We start from the raw sequence: 16097 nt of genomic DNA, 5'->3' as shown, positions 1-16097 counted from the left end.
TGGAGAATCGTGCTGGAGGCTGCTGGGGTTGCTCTGCCGATGAATTGCCGCGGTGCTCGGCGGCTCTGGCGTGCGACAGGGACAGTCCGGCGTGCGGTGACGTGGTACGGACGGGCCGAGTGTTTCCATAAAGCCGCGAGCGATGGGACGGGCCGAGGGCAGCGGGGACACGAGCCGGCTGTTGCGCTGCTCGTTCGGGCAGATTGTTATGTGGGGCGGTGATATCCCACATTAAGCAGCGTCTGGTCAAATTACGGAGGCTTTTTGCGTATTAATAGCAGACTCTGATTATTTTCAAGCAGGTGGGGTGGGTTTTTTACTGCGGTAGAGGAGGAACAGGTGCAGCCGTGGAAAAGCCACGGTCAAAGAGATCTGGGTTGTTCTGCGCTCTGGTTAATGTGATGTTGCGGCAACAACAAACCCTTGATGTGCAGCTCTTTTGCTTGCTGTCCTGCGTTCTTCTCCTCATCAGCGTCCTCCAAACCCAGTACATTCTTGCTCTATTCTCCGGTGTCTTGAGATCTGCTTTACTTTGGCTCCCGTCTGGTTGCCCGCAAGCTCCAGAGCTCTGGGAGCTTGTCTTGCCTTTCTGGCCCCTGTTCTGGAAACCAACCGAATAATGTAGATCTATCTCTTCTTGCAAGCGTGGCCTTTTAAAATTCAGTCGAATTAGATATCATTTCGGCTTTTGATGTAGGGAAATCCAAAGAATTAATAAATTATAATGGCACTAGTTGGCGCTTAAGGAGCGCTTTCCATCTTCAAAGTGCTCTGTGAGCAGTACTTCATTATTTATACCGTTAATTATATTAGTACTTGCAAGGCAAAAGCTCCTTAAATTGTTGTTGATAAAAGTACACTCTTGATAGGAATTCAGCGCTTAAATTGTCGCAGGTGCTTTACGCGCCGAGGTGCAGCGCCTTGGCGTAAGCCAGGCCTACGGCAGTGCTTCAGGCATCGGCTCAGAAGTCCGGCTTTGTGTTTTCAGCGCTGACACCTGGGAACTCCAGAGTGTCTTTGTAAGGACTGGATGTACAGGAGCCTTTCCTGTGTGGCTGGGCCTTGGTGTCACTGCCAAACGTGTCACCCGGCTCGGGGGGACGCAGCTCTCAGGTCGGCTAAGGACAGAATGGGACACCAAATAAGAAAATCACGTATTAGCCGTCTGTGTTCTCCAGGCCATCAGAGCTCTATGTACACACCCATAAGGCTTGTTCTCTTTTCTGTGTTAGCAGCTGTTGGCCGCAAGCTCCTATAAACTGGGAACACTGACATTGGTTTGGAATGTGCTCCTAGAATAGTCTGCAGCTGGCGGTGCCACCAAATACAATTGTTGCAATAACCTCCCCGTTCTTTTCTGTATTTCCACCTTGTGTGTCAAGTAAACGTGCTGCTTTTGTCTCCCATGGCAAAGGAATTGAATGGGCTTGCAGTTCTAATGGCTCACAGCCAGAGCACTGGGTTTTGCTCCATTTACTGAGACTGTAACGTTCAGACATTTGGTAGCGTTACAGAGGATAAACCCCACCTTTCTGTTGAGAAATCTGCAAACCAAAGAGAAGGTTTTCTTGTCAGCAACTTGAGCATTTAGGTCTCAGGATGTGAGCGAGGGCGGCTCTGTGCTCACTTGTTGCCGCCCGAGTCCCTTGGCCATTTTTAGGTTCAGGACGCAGTCGCTCTCCACCATCCTCGCACACGTTTTCTCCTTTGCCACCCACTGCTTCGGGATTCTCCTTTCAAACAAGAGAAGGATTGAATCAGTAGACACACCAAATGGTTCTGTCAGGCAGACTGAACGTCACTTTGTGCCGGTGGAAAGATGTTCAGGGTTCTGGGTGTTGTCGCAGTTTTGGGGTGTCAGAGTGGATCTGAGTACCACAAAGCTTTTTTAAAGAGAGCAGAATGGAGTTGGCTATGGCGTGTGTGCCACCTAAAGCTTGGCACACACCCGACTTCACCCGGATTGATTCTGTAGCTGTGCCGCTAATCTGCGGGCAGAGATGGGGTCTCGGTTTCTGTTCTGCACCCAGGGCCGTGCGTGTGTGAGAGGAGAAGCCGCTGTGTTACCAGAGAGAAATTCCCGTTCCTCTTTGCCCCAAGGGACTGCACACTTACTGCCATCTCTTGCTGTCATTAAGGTTGATTTTGCCACCATCGTTAACACAGGATCTCCCTGAATTTCTCATGCTGCTGGAGCGTTCGCTGCCTGCGCGTGGACTGTGCCAGGAGAGCAGAGCGCGGTTCAATACTGACAAAACGCTTCTGGAAAGCAGTGAAGAGCCGGAAGGATTTTCTTTGCGGTGTTTCTGGTTGTCCCGCTGTTTGCAGCCTTGATCCAGCGTCACAGAAGAGGGAGGGCTCTGCCAGGCCCGTTTTGGGCACACAGCGTGGTGACACCTCGTGAGACTCCTGAGCTGCTTGGTTTGCGAGCCGTGGTTCGCACAGCCCGGTTTGTAGGACATGACATGAAGTTTCCAGACCCGCACAACACCCGGCAGCTTCTGCGTCAGCGCATGAGCAAGCAGCCGGATTTTCCAAGCTTTTTCAGCCTCATTTAGCTTTCTAATGGGCCCGTAAGGCACATTTTGGTGCTTTATCATGATGCTTAACAGTTTCGGTAGTTAGTCCTAAATGTGTTCTTCATAGTTAGCCCTAAATGTGTTCTCAGTAGTAAGCTCTTAATCATATTCGTGTGTCTTAATTTGCCTAAGTCGTACTTTACGCTGTGAGTAAATTGACAGCGCTGGAGTAAATCACCACATCGTGTAAATGAGTAGCGAAGTCTGGGATTATTTTTCACATGAATTAACAATGAGGCGGAATGGTTTGGCTAGCGGCCGTCTGTGCTACCCAGGGCAGCCTCCTGCCGGGGGTAAGCGGAGCCTCGTGCCCGCGCGGCCGTTGTCTGATGGAGAAGAGTGTTTGGGATGAGAAACTCATCTTTTTGGCTCCGTTTTCTCGGGATGCTGCTGGTGCTGTGTGGTGTCGGGACGGCTGGAAGGCAGCAGTGAGGGGGAAAGAGAAGGACGGGTTTGTTTTCCAAGGCAGAGCCTGTTCGTACCCAGCCGTGCGTTCAGTGGTTTTGCCTGAATCCATTTAATTCCAAACCTGATCACTGAGAAGCTTCCTAGAGATTTTGTAATGAGGTTATTGGAGATGATGTCCCATCAATTATCTTGCCATTGTAGCTGATCATTTGCTGTGCGTGTCCTTGTCTTACAACCGCATGTTTGATGTTACTGAATGAACAGCACCGAAGTTGTACCTGGTAAGGTGAGCGTGTGGGAGGGAGGGCTGATGCGGTGCAGACTTTGCTCTTCCAGTCTGTCTGCACTGAGCTATTTGAGCTGTTTGCTGTTGTGTAAAACAGCACACGCCTTGTGCTGTGTAGGTCTGATTTAAAACTCGTGCTTGTTTGCAGAATAACACAAGGTGGAAGCCGGACTCTTGCCAAGACTGCCAGTGCCGCAGCAGCATCGTCACCTGTGAGCCCACGGCCTGCACGGCCCCTCGCTGTGACTTCCAGCAGGTAGAGAAGCGTCACGTCACGCCGCGGTTCCCCACCTTCCACTGCCTTAAACCCCTGGAATGGTTATATGTCAAAATGGGCCCGGCACACGGTGCGTTACATGTGGAGGAATGATGGGAGCCATTGGGGTAATTGTGCCCGTGGAGGCAGAACTCCGCTGGTGTTAAGAGGGACACGGAAAGAGGATGCGGCACACGAGGGGTTTCCATGGAGGAACTGGCGGAGATGAGTTGGTTGCTTATCTTTATACATGGCGATCCCGTTTCTCCTTGCGGGGGGTGTGTGCCCAGGGTCAGGCGCAGTCCCTGTGCCCCTTCGCCTCTCAGCGATGCAAACCTGTGCCGCAGCCGTTGGGCCACGGGTTGGTCTGGCCATAGCGTCGGCATTGCTGGGGTAGCACGCCTGAATGATGCTGAAAATCAGTGCTTTAGAGAGGCACTGCTGATGTAATTATATGGCCTTATGAAGCAGGTTAAAGTGTTTTCCAATATGACAGCATTAACAAGGAAATTATTGTGATTCTTACTGCTTTTCCTCATTATTATCACTGTTCAAGCAAGACTGAAATATTAGGAATTTTTGTGCTGAAAAAGAGTGCTGTCATGAACACCCGATCGTGAGTGGGCTTGAGAAGCTATTGTTCATTTAAAAAATCGGGTAAATGAAAAGATGGTGAGTTTAAAGCTCATAAAGGGAAACAGATTTGTAGTATGAAATAACCTGTGTGACTCCTTGCCATGGGTGATCTTCAAGACAGAATTTAAGTGTTCCGTAAAGGTCTGGCCACTTAAATGTTGAAAAGGATCATGAGGGATCTCAGAAGAAAAAGAAATGCAATCATCCTTCAAGCATAAACCGACCAGCAGGGTCATAAATCACCAGCCCGCTCCAGGGTTTATTGCTTATCTGCTTATTACGAGATTTATGCTAATATTGCTGGTCTTGTTTGCAGTGGCAATGCAGAAATAGGAACAGTCTCTGCAGAAAGCGTAGCCAGAGGTGTTCTAAGCGTCTGGGTGTAAAACCTGCTGGGTGTACCCCGCGTTCTGAGCAGGTGGAAAACCCGACAAACGTTATTTCTGTTGTGTGAACCAAACCAAACCAAGAACCAAGAGATCCTTCAGTGAGTAATCCTGGCTTCTGTCTTGAAAAAGAGCCTTCTAGTTGTTCTTTGTGCTGGTTTCAAAACTAGTCCAGCTGGGGCCTTCCAAAATGCACTGTTAGGGGTGTGGATTCTCCTACCGTTGTTTTGATGGTGAAATGTCAAACAGAGCAGACTGATGCTCTGGTTCTCAGCACCGGCACCTGCTGTGGCAGTGTTGTATGTTTCACTGCACACGTTTCCTCTCTAAACCGAGGGCCCTGGGTCCAGCAAAGCTCCACGTCTCTCCCTTCACGTCAAACGCTGTTTTTCACGCGCCCTGCTCACCGGATTTGTGTGTTTTAGGGAGAAGTGCTCCGGATCGCCCCCAACAAGTGCTGCCCTGAGTGCGCCTCCCGAGCCGAGGGCTCTTGCCAGCACGACGGACAGACCCACAGCGTGAGTCCTCTCGCCCTCCTCCGCTTTTAGCTGCCCGACTGGTTGTTTCACGTCAGTGCAGGGTGTTTAGCCGATGTGCAGGAGCGGGATAGCTCGTTGGGATATTTTCCGTCGCTATCAGATAGTGAAACGGGAGTTTGGTCAGCAGGTTTGCAGGAAGGGGAGTGCGGCTGAGCAGTAGTGTGCCCCGCTTGGCCTAAGGGGAGAAAGGAGCCAGGAGCGGGGGCTATAGCACATGGAGCTTGACTGGCCTGCAGAAGAACAAAGTTAGACACTAGCTGTAGGGGAAATTAAAGTATTTCGGGGTGTCCTTGTCAGCCGTGTTCACGCGTGTTTTGTGTGGTTGTGTCCCCCTGCAGCACGGCTCGCAGTGGAGCGGCGCGGGCTGTGTGCTGTGCTCCTGTGCCCATGGGACGGTGCGGTGCAGCCCCACGCCATGCCCCGACGTCGCCTGCGCCACCGGAGAGCTGCCGTACACCGCCCCGGGGTCCTGCTGCCCGCGCTGCCTGCGCCGCGGCCGTGAGTATCGCCGGCCGCTGGGGCGCTGCTGCTGCGCTTGGGCAGTGAACTTGCGCTTAAGCCCTGTTGGGCTGCGGCCACCCGGGTGGTGGGTCACTGGGAATCGCCTTTCAGTCCCAAATCTGGAAAGATTTTCTTCTGTTGGGAAGACACTGGGGTCAAGCGTGTATCTTAGTTCTCTGTCTTGCTACCATATTTGCATTTTCAACAGCTGCACCCAGACGTCAATAGGAAGCGATAAGCTTTAAGCTGTGTGCAGTGGTGCCCAGTGCTTGCTTATTTTGGAGATTATAATCTGGAGAAAAGCAACGCGGATATTTGCTGTGTAGTGAGGGCACCGCTGGTGCTTGCAGACTTGGACTGCAAGCTCCAAAAATGCCTGGGCTGTTGGATCATTCTTCTCATAGAAGGCCAGTGGGAGAAGTGCATCCAGAGCTCTTCATTTCACAAGTCCAAAGCCCTTGAAAACTGGTGGTGTTGTCACCTGCTTCAACAGTCCAGAGTTTGAATTCTGAGATGCACAAAATGTGTGTTTTAATTATGGGTGACAGCAAGGCCTTAAGGGGTGCTGGGGAAAACCAAAATTAACGGATGTTTTCCAATGTCTCCTAGAGCCCTGCTCCTTTGACGGGCAGCTGTTCCGGGACAGCGAGGACTGGCGCCTGGGTCGCTGCGCCAAATGCGTCTGCATGGCCGGAGCCGCTCGGTGCTTCACGGCGTCCTGCCAGCCCCTGCTCTGCAGCCAGGTCAGCGCCCGCGGCCTTGGCACCGGCTGCTTTCCCTCGGCGAGATCCGTTTCTCGTGCACATGTACAAACCAGCAGGCAAACCTGCTGTGTGGCCGCCAGGTGGTTTGGAGAAGCGAGTTCTGATGTGTGGAAAGAGTGACGGATAAGTCTGTCTGTACACACACGCTGTCTGTCTCTTCCCCGGTGTGTTCTTCCCCACCATCATCTGTGATTCTATGCCTTTGCTGGCTAATTAACTACAAATACCATCTAAAGAAACTGTAGGGTTGACCAGGAAATATTTTTATTTCTTTGGTGGAAGGAGTGAAACCACAAGAATGGGGCTTTCTCCTCACAAACCTCAGTGTCTGGTTTGCAGCTGACGTGTGTGGTCGTCAGGTTTACTTTTCATTTTTAACAAGAACTCTAGAAATACAGTTGAAAGTAGTCAAATGCAGCTGAAATGAGACTCACAGAGAACTGTAGAAGGGTTTGGGTGGGAGGGGCGTTCCCAGCTCCCCAGTGCCCCCCTGCCATGAGCAGGGACATCTGCACCAGCTCAGGTTCACCAGCTCCACCAGCACTGAGAAAATAATCTCTTCTCTCCTAATGTGCTTCTCTACATAGCTTTACGTATACTTTTTTCCTCTGTATACCCAAATGTATGTGTTTGTACTTTATCTTGTGTCTATGTATGTCTTTACCTGCATCTATATACCTACCTATGTATTTAGACCTCAATTCCCACCCAAAGAAGCCCAGAAAATGAGACAAAGGGAATATGTCTTGCCTTCCCCACCGGTCTCATGTTGTGAAAACTGCCCCCAGATACCGGAGCCGGAATCGAGCCCCGAGTGGCTGTGGGTTATCGCACAGATACCGAACACCTGGAACTCCAGACTGTGATGCTCAGCTTAACTGTTCTCTCTCCTGCTTCGTATTTAGGATGAAGTGACGGTTGTGTCTCCGGGGAAGTGCTGCCCGGAATGTGTCCCAAAGCCCTGCTCGGTGGCAGGAACTGTGTACCAGGTAACCTTGCACAGGCCGCACCAGAAGTTCTGGCACGTCCCTTTTCGCCCTCCCCGACACCCCGCTGGTGCCAGCACCGGGTGCTCAGCACAGCCATTCCTCCTTTTCCTCCTGGAACGCCAGAGGAGCCGAAAGAAATCGGGGCCAGATAAGAATTGCTGGCCAGCAGAAAGGAGCTTTGCAGGGGGAAGCAGATTAGGTGCTTTCTCTTCACGCTTTTTTGAGGGAGGAAAGCATAAAGCTCTGGTGAAGGTCCAAGTATTTAGTCTGAAATTAATTTATTGTGTTATTTAATGAATGTATGTATATGTGATTTTCTCTTAATGCATATTTTTTGCTCATAGCAGTAAGTAAGGCCTCACCCATGTCACTGACCTGTCATTAATGAGAAACACACACCAGAGAGTCATCTTCGTACCTTTTCTTCCCATTGATCACATAGACATAAGTGTTTCTTAGGAAGAGTTTATTACTGGGTACAGACATGCAGAAGGAGCCATCATATTCAGTAGATGTATTCTGGAAATCATTTGGTTATTTACAAAGGGTGTTTAACAATTGTATGTACGTTCTTTTTGGACAGCATGGCGAGCAGTGGAAAAGAGACGCCTGCACCACATGTGCGTGTCACAGAGGGGAGGTCAGATGCGTGAGAGAGACCTGCGCTGCTGTCACGTGCGATAAGGTAGTTGAAAATCATTCCTGTGCCACTCTGCCCGCGCCAGAGGGTTCATGCGGTCCCGCTCAGCGGCCGCTGGTGTCTGCGCAGGGGCAGAGCAAAGCGCGGCGCCCCGGGAGGTGCTGCCAGGAGTGCGTGTCTGCCGCCGAGAGCTGCCTGTACAACGGCACCGCCAGCTACCACGGCCAGATGTGGAACAGCACTCGCTGTGACTTCTGCATGTGCCATCAAGGGCAAGTCACCTGCCAGCCAGCAGAGTGTGCCAAGGTGGAGTGCGCCGAGGTGAGACGGGTTTTCTTCTTTCAAGATGTATCTATCAAACCTTCTGATTTTTTTTTTCCCCTCATTTTTCTTGACCAACATCTGGAGACACTCAGAGAACCTGTCCTTCGCTTGGGGCTTGGTTTGTGCGATTCCCGTCAAAACACTTGGCAGGAAAGGGGAGTAAACTTCAGATTTCCCAGGCGGGGTTGCCTGCTCAGTTCACTTGCATTGTGGAGCAAGCCAGTGGGAATCAGCAACCAGCTTACCTTGGATTCCCCCGCGCTGCTGTCTGCCCGCTGCAGGGGGGGCTCAGCCACACAGCTTTCAGTGGCCGCGGCTTTACCTGGAGCCAAACTTGGGGAGACATGGACAGGGCGGAGATAGTTAAAAGCTCAGTAAATGTTCCTTTTATCTTCATTCCGTACGGTACAGTGGGCATCAGTAAGGCAGTTGGGTGTGGAAGTCAGCGTTCCACTTTCCTTCATTTTTTTCCTTGCCATTCTTGGCATAGAACTGGTATAGAGGTATTTTATTAGCAGCACTGTTTACTGAAAACTAAATCCTCCCCAGGTTGTATTTGCTCTGTAGTGGATGTGCAAAATGTGTTAGATGGGGTTGAAAGCTTCACACACAGACACACACACACAAATACGTTTTGAGTTGGGATAAGACTGTTGTTTGTCGCTGCCTCTGGTCTAGTGGGTGGGCTAATGTCGGCGTTACTGCAGCTGCTCACAGCGTCAGGGAGAAGGGAAGGACGTGTGGCCACTGGGTTTTCTCTCGGTGGCGCTGATTTCTGGTGATGGCCTGTGTGTGAAATCTTGGGGAGCAGCCCCATGTGTGGTGTCCAAAGCCCAGCTAAAATCCGCACGTAATGGATTCGCTGGATTAGGTTGTTTTAGTGAGCGTTCAAAAAAAGTAAGAACCCGCTCATGGGGTCCCGAACGATGGTCGTGCAGAGAGCATGCAGCAGCGTGTGCTTGCTCATCTGAGATCGTGCCTTTTAAGTAGCAAAAATGCATTGAGAGTGGGACCCAAGCTCTCGTCGCTGTGTGGTGCTGCCGTGACGGTCTGACCTTACACCGCACGGGGAGGTTTTGCTGGGTGCCAAGCCGTGGTTCTCATAAAAGCTTGTGCGCTGGCGTCTGTCCCAGCCCGCGTCCTGTGTGCCGTGGCTGCAAACGGGATCGTTCACACTGCTGGTGATGGCGCGCTGTCGTGGCTCAGCGGGGAGAATTGTTCAGTATTCATGCTCACGCCTTGGATACTGACGGAGAATCCATTACTCAGGAAAGCCGGGGCTATTTGACACAACAGTGGCTGCAGATGTTAACTTGCAGGGTTGAAAAGCGTGCAGCAGTTTGTCAAATTCAGGCTCTCATAGGTAACCGCCCCGCTAAAAGCCCCAACAACTACAGAAGTGATACTGTTTGTCAGAGCATGAACCCCTGCAGTTTTGAGTTGAATGAAGAGTGATTGCTGGCTGAAGGGAAGGAGGAAGGCAGGGTCCTTTTTATAGACAAGAGTTATGGTCCCAATTGGTAAAAGATGTATTATTCTGCATGGCTTCCCTTAAGATAAAGCAGCTTCCTCGAGCCATGTTCAGCCATGGGTGACCTCAGTAGGACAAGGTGCGCATTCATTGCAATCAAATATTCAGTCAAAAAGCAATAAAGTATTTTCTCTTTCTCCTTTTTGAGATGCAGGTCTGGCTCTTAGGCACCTGCATCAATAAATCAGAGCTGGTGCAAACCTTGGAGCATTTGGATTCGTCTCTTCATTAAGGCACCATTAATTTTCTGGTCACATCGTCCTGTTTAAAGTGTAATGAGGCCACAGATAGGAACTGCAAATCCGAGGCAGCAGCGTTACGTGAGGACAGGGCGGCGGTTTAGCGTTCAAACCATTTCAAACAAACCTGTCCGGCAACTGCCAAACGCAACCCGAACAATATTCCAGCAGAAACTCCGGACGGGTAAAGCAGGGCGCTGTGCGAGCGCCGCGCAGCCAGACGTCAAACGAGCGCTCGGCGCACATCGGCACCAAAGCTAGTTCAGTAATTCCTGAGTCACTTGTTATTTGTGTGTATCTGTCTGTTTGATGGAGAGTATGTGCCACCTCACCTGTGTTTACAGCGCGTGAGAATCTGGTCCAGAAATGCTACTTAGGCCAGGAAATGGAAGCTGTTTCTTTTGAGCTGTGTCCGGCCTCCCTAGAACAGGGTCTCCCTCTTGTCCAAATATTCAGCTTCCACTTGGGCACAAAAAGTTGTGGCCAATTAGGGCACTTTGCTCCTTCTCCTGATTCTTATCTTCAAACCACAGTTATTTAGGTGCATTCTATGGGGCAGTACACTTGTAACAAACAACAGGCTTTTTCCATCTGGGATAAATACAGCATGTGCTTTGAAATTCTCCTGGGGAGAAAAAGTAGAACATTGAGGATGAAGGTGAGCTCCTAAGCGTTGAGATCTTGACAGCGCTCTGGTAAAATCCCGGTGATTCGCAGTACAGATGGCATTGCTGTTCGCGGTACTTGCAGTGGGTTGGATTGGGGATTCTCGCTCTGCGGGACTTGGGGATGGAGCGATGGCCTCACCCTGAGTTCCTGCCTTGTCTGAGCTTTGCTCGGCAGCTGCAGTATTCACGGAGCACGTTTTCCAGTCTGTAGCTTCAGAGATGAAGGGGGGATAGAGAGAAGATAAGGTGAAATTAGATATTGGAGATTGCATTCCAGGGCAAGAGCTGTTCTGCCTCTGCATTCCACGGTGGGCTTGGCGGTGTTGATTCCGTTTAAACTGCTGCAGCCTTTCTCTTCACAGGGAGAAGAATTAGTTCACTTGGATGGGAAGTGCTGTCCTGAATGTATTTCCAGTAATAGTCACTGCGTTTACAAAGAACATACCAAAGCCGTGAGTATCCGGGTACTCTGGAGCACGGAACAGTGAGTTACTGCAACAGGAGTCCAGTAGTTTATGAATGTATTCGAGGAGCTTTCCTTCTGAAGTTAAACAGAATAGAGAAGAAATGTTAAGTAACATACTTTAAATATACCAGTAATGGACTTTTCACTGCTCTGGCAGATGAGGACTGGAGCCGGTGGCCGCTCTTTGCCAACAGATGTGACAAACGAGAAGTTTAATGCTGTTCTTATTTTTTCTTCATGCTAATACTTCCCTTTCCTTCCTCAGATCTCTGTCCCTGCCCCAAGGGGCGTAAAATCTATTAAAGTGTCAGGTTTATTCCAGTTCGTGCTTGGTCCCTTTTAAGAAAGGAGCTGGCACAAAAGCTTCACGGGCATTTCTCCTGCTTTTTCACTTCCTCCCGTGGAACCAGCACAACTTGAGCAGGTGCTTTGTAGGCTGCCCAACTCTGGCAAGGCAAGGGGGGTTAACAGCCCAGGAGCACGCAGTCCGTGGGGGCAGGCTTACTTTACTCCTGGCTCCGACGTAGCCGTCCAGTTAACCCGGGGATTTCCGCGTGTGGCAAAAGCACTGAATTTGTGCCGGGGCCTGCTGTTGATGTTTGCTTTGGGTGTCGTCTCGTGCAGAACGGAGAGAAGTGGGACGAAGGGCCGTGCAGAGAGTGCGAGTGCCGGGAGGCGGAGGTGACCTGCTTCCAGCGCGCCTGCCCGCCCTGCCCGCGGGGACACCTGCCCGCGCCCGCGGGGACCGACCGCGACTGCTGCCCGCGCTGCCAGCCAGGTACAGACCCGCGGCCACGGCTTCTGACCCGCAGCCATGGCTTCTGACCCACGGCCACGGCTTCTGACCCGCACCTGTCTCGGGTGGGAGCCTCTGGTGTCCCTGTGGCCATCGCTTCCCCAGTGCCGCTCTGGCATCTGCCTTGAATCTTAACTTGTCTTTGTTTTGTAGCTGCTAATTAACTGCTTTCTGTATAATTTAATCAGGGTTTCTAGAGAGGTTCAGGGCTCCATCCAAAAGCTTGCACCAGCTTCATTTAAATCACAGCTTTCCTTTGGCAAAACAGTTTCTTCTTGGAGTTGGTGTTTTGAAAATCACAGAGTGGTTTGGGTTGGAGGGACGTTCCCAGCTCCCCAGTGCCCCCCCTGCCATGACAGGGACATCTGCACCAGCTCAGGGTGCTCAGAGCCCCGTCCAGCCTGGCCTGGGATGTCTCAGGGATGGTTCATCCACCCCCTCTCTGGGTACCTGGGCCAGGCTCTCAGCACCCTCAGGGCAACAATTCCTTCCTCATGTCCAGCCTGAATCTCCGTCCTTTAGTTTAAAACCATCACCCCTTGTCCTATCGCATCAGGCCCTGCATCTTTCTTATCGTCCCCTTCTAAGCACAGAAAGGCTGCAATGAGGTGTCCCCGGAGCTTCTCTCAGCCTGTCCTCCCAGCAGAGCTGCTCCAGCACTCTGGGCATTTTTCAGTTGGCATTTTCTCTTTGTTTCTTTTCCACACACGTTCTACAAGGCAGGAGACTCCTTTCTGAGTCTCAACAAGGGTTTTGGAGTTCAGGGACTCCTGGTTATTCCTTGGGAGTGGAAAGAAGAAAGAACCTGCTTACACTGTTGTGCCACAAGCTCACCTGGAGCTGAACGGCTGCCAGTTAGTCATTGTTTGGAAAGGTTAGGGCAGCCTTAGCTTGTGTGTTGTTAATTTGGCATATAAATTCATTTCTCTGCAGGATGTTGGCATTCCTTTCAATTTACGCTTCATAGCTGGTGGCCTTTACCTGTGGTTTGCTAATTTTTCGTGTTGGTGGCTCTTCTTGTTGCATCCATATAACTGCAGTTTTATCAGAGCACTCCAGTTAATGTTTTATCTCAGTAAAAGGAAAATAGCCTCACATTTAATTATCCTGACATTTGCAGGAGTGCCTTAGCACTTTCGCCATGTTAATGTTTTAAAGCTTGTTATTTACTGCACACTAATAAAAATGCAAAGCACTGCGAGTAGAACAGTGAGGAAAAGGGCAGCCCAGATAAATTTGTCGTAGGTTTTCGAAGGGGAGAAGTATCTGCACAGGTTCCTCAGGAGGGAACGGATTCTCAAGTGTTCTCAGCACCCACCTATTCCGCTTATCAAGAGATGCTGCTGGGTACTGGTTGCCCTGGCAAACCATGGTAGCGTTTTGGAAAATACCGCTTTTGAAGTCACGGTATTGAACATACAGAGCCAAACTTGCCTTTTTGTGTCCTAGGAGGTAAATGGGGATTTCCTTTCCCAAAGCCTGCCGTATTTCTGCTCTTTTCCTGGTTCGCAGTGGAACGGATGAGAAACAAGCGCAAAATGCAGCTGTGAGCCAGAGCTTCAGTCCCTAACGCGTGTCCTGCGATAAAGGCAGGGCAGATGGATTGCTGCTCCCCAGGGGTGCGCTGGGGAAGCAGACACAGAGAAGCCCACCGTTCCTAGCCCGCGCAGAGCAGCCAGCCCCGAGCAGAGCTGTGTTTCTGTGAAAAGCAGCAAATAAGGCCCTCTCACCGAGAACATTCGGGTTGGAGCAGAGGGAATTTCTTCAGTGCCCCTCTGAGTAGTCACTTCATTGTCAGACTGGAAGAGTGGGGCTGCGTGTACCTTTGGAACGTCATTGGGAAGAAATGGGTAGAGACAGAGCCTCCCATTCATTCCTCCTGTTTATCAGTTTGTGTTCATTGTCACCTTCAACTCTGTCTTCTGTCGCTCCCTGTTCTTCCCTCAGGTACGGGTCCCTGGAAACGTGCAGGTTATTTAGTGTAAATGAAGGACACTTTTTGTCTTTCACATCCTTTTCCTTGCTCCTCAGCAATGCACTGTTTTGCCCCTTTCACCCCATTTTGGAATAAAAACACCCCCAAAGTAACACACCTTGAACTACCAGCAGAAGCTACTAATGAATTTCCCTTGGATTTTGGAGCACGCGTTGTTTCGTGCCTCCCTGATTAAAGCACGGCTGATGCGTTCCTGCCTTTGTGTGTTTGTGTGCCAGGTGAGTGCCACCCGGACTGCCTGACCTGCTCCCAGTCCTGGGGTCGCTGTGACGCCTGTCGCGACGCGAGGAAGCGGCTGCAGGACGGGCGCTGCGTGGAGACGTGCGAACCCGGCTTCTACCAGGATGGGGACGTTTGCTTAGGTACCTTCTGCGAGGGGTTACAACCTGTCTGGTGACTTATTATCTCTGGGGCTTGTTGTCCTTTTGTTTGTAGGATCCCACGGGGGCTGGAGCACAATGTGATGGAGCAGCTGAGGGACCTGGGGGTTCAGCTGGAGAACAGGAGCTGAGGGGAGACCTTATCAGCTCAAGTTGCACCAGGGGAGGTTGAGGTTGGATCTGGGAACAATTTCTTCCCCAAAGGGCTGTGGGGCATTGGAACAGGCTGCCCAGGGCAGTGCTGGAGTCACCAGCCCTGGAGGGCTGGACAGACGGACACGAGGTTCTCAGGACATGGGACAGTGAGTTATGCTTGGGCTCGATGATCTTGAGTGTCTCTTCCAACCAAAATGCTTCTATGGTTCTGTTACAAATGATTGCCAGGCTTTGTTGGGAGAAGTGTACAAGCACCGAGTAGTAACCATGGGCTGAAGGCTTCAGGAGGTTTCAGGCCCCTGAAAAACGTAAATTCCTGAACCCTTTTGCGAAAATAAGGCAAAATAATCTCCTTTTATCAGAGCAGGGGCGCCTCGCTGCATCGAGACGCTTGGGATTAACGCATGTCTCCTTGTCTCTTGCTCTCTGTGCAGCCTGCAGCGAATCGTGCTCCGCCTGTGCCGACGGGTTTGAGTGCAGGTCGTGCCGGGCGCCGCTGCTGCTGCAGGGCGGGCGGTGCGTGGCCTCCTGCGCCGAGCGGCACTTCCAGGACCGGCTCCTCTGCACAGGTAACGCCCGCAAAACCGGGCTGCAGCGCCCTGCCGGGCAAACCGGCACAGAGAAGCTGCGCCCGAGCTGCTGGGTACACTCGCTGTTGAGGGATCTGCTGTTGACGCAGGTGTTAGTGTTCACCCAGAATAAAGTGATCAGAGTAACTGAGTCACGCGGTGTAAAATTGATCACCGGTTGGGGAAATATTCATCAAAATTCCTCAGTGGGTCAGTTCTGCTGGTTTAAAACTCTCTGCTCTGGAACACTCTGGTTTTTCACCACCCTCCTCTTTCCGTTCCAAATCCTATTTTGGAAGCGGGACCGTGGGTTTGGTGGAGTTGAGGAGCCAAGGCAGGGTGTACACACTGGTTTTAGTAAGGATGTAATGTTGGTAAGGATTGAAGCCCCTGAGCTGTGCCTGGCGATGTGGTCACGGCGCTTCGCTTTGGGTTCAATACAGAGGAACTGCAGCTGTGATGCTGGAGCTTTCGGCAGAGGGGTCTTGGAGGTGACTAGAAAAGCGCTTGGAGGGCTGGGGGATTGATAGGACTCGGCCAAGCTCACGGAAAATACTTTTTGGAACAGTTTTTAGTTTGCTTTGCTATTTATTCGTTTCATATGGCGTGCCCTTCCAGAGAGTTGGTGGGAACAACTGTTTTCAGGAAGAATATCTACAAAATCAGTAATTCCATAAAGCACTGAGATGTGTCTACATCCTGTATCTTAGTGATTGGAAAGACGGAGCCTAAGATGGGAAAGTTGCAGTTTTCTGTTTGATGGAGCTGTGATAGTGCTTCCCTGCTCCTCTCAAATATTGGTCATTTTCCCGAACCTTAAGGCAGCTGCTTTTTCATGGTGACAGGTTAATTGTTTTCTCTGAAGTGAACTCTTTTCTCCTCTAGATGGTGACCTTTTCAGAAGGCTTCTCATGATTTCTGCAGCTTTAATTGGGCAGAGGGGTGGAGCACACGCTTGGCTTGGGAGCCATCGCTTTGCTCTCCTTGC

The 16097-nt window shown here is 51.0% G+C and overlaps 1 protein-coding gene across 5 annotated transcripts in view; it reads left to right on the top strand.

Moving 5' to 3' along the window:
- Positions 1-16097, top strand: part of FRAS1 (Fraser extracellular matrix complex subunit 1) — a 119402-nt gene that overhangs the window by 42229 nt on the left and 61076 nt on the right. For all 5 annotated transcript variants that reach the window (XM_065062527.1, XM_065062525.1, XM_065062523.1 and 2 more), the window contains 11 exons: positions 3422-3529; positions 4977-5069; positions 5429-5588; positions 6201-6334; positions 7261-7344; positions 7928-8029; positions 8114-8305; positions 11109-11198; positions 11837-11990; positions 14223-14366; positions 14975-15109. In XM_065062527.1, the coding sequence (XP_064918599.1) occupies positions 3422-3529; positions 4977-5069; positions 5429-5588; positions 6201-6334; positions 7261-7344; positions 7928-8029; positions 8114-8305; positions 11109-11198; positions 11837-11990; positions 14223-14366; positions 14975-15109 (1396 nt within the window). The remainder of the gene's footprint in view (positions 1-3421; positions 3530-4976; positions 5070-5428; positions 5589-6200; positions 6335-7260; positions 7345-7927; positions 8030-8113; positions 8306-11108; positions 11199-11836; positions 11991-14222; positions 14367-14974; positions 15110-16097) is intronic.

Source organism: Columba livia, chromosome 4, assembly GCF_036013475.1.
Source record: "Columba livia isolate bColLiv1 breed racing homer chromosome 4, bColLiv1.pat.W.v2, whole genome shotgun sequence".
NCBI lineage: Eukaryota > Metazoa > Chordata > Aves > Columbiformes > Columbidae > Columba > Columba livia.
The sequence above is the reverse complement of the archived record's forward strand: the minus strand, read 5'-3'. Positions and strand labels throughout refer to the sequence as shown.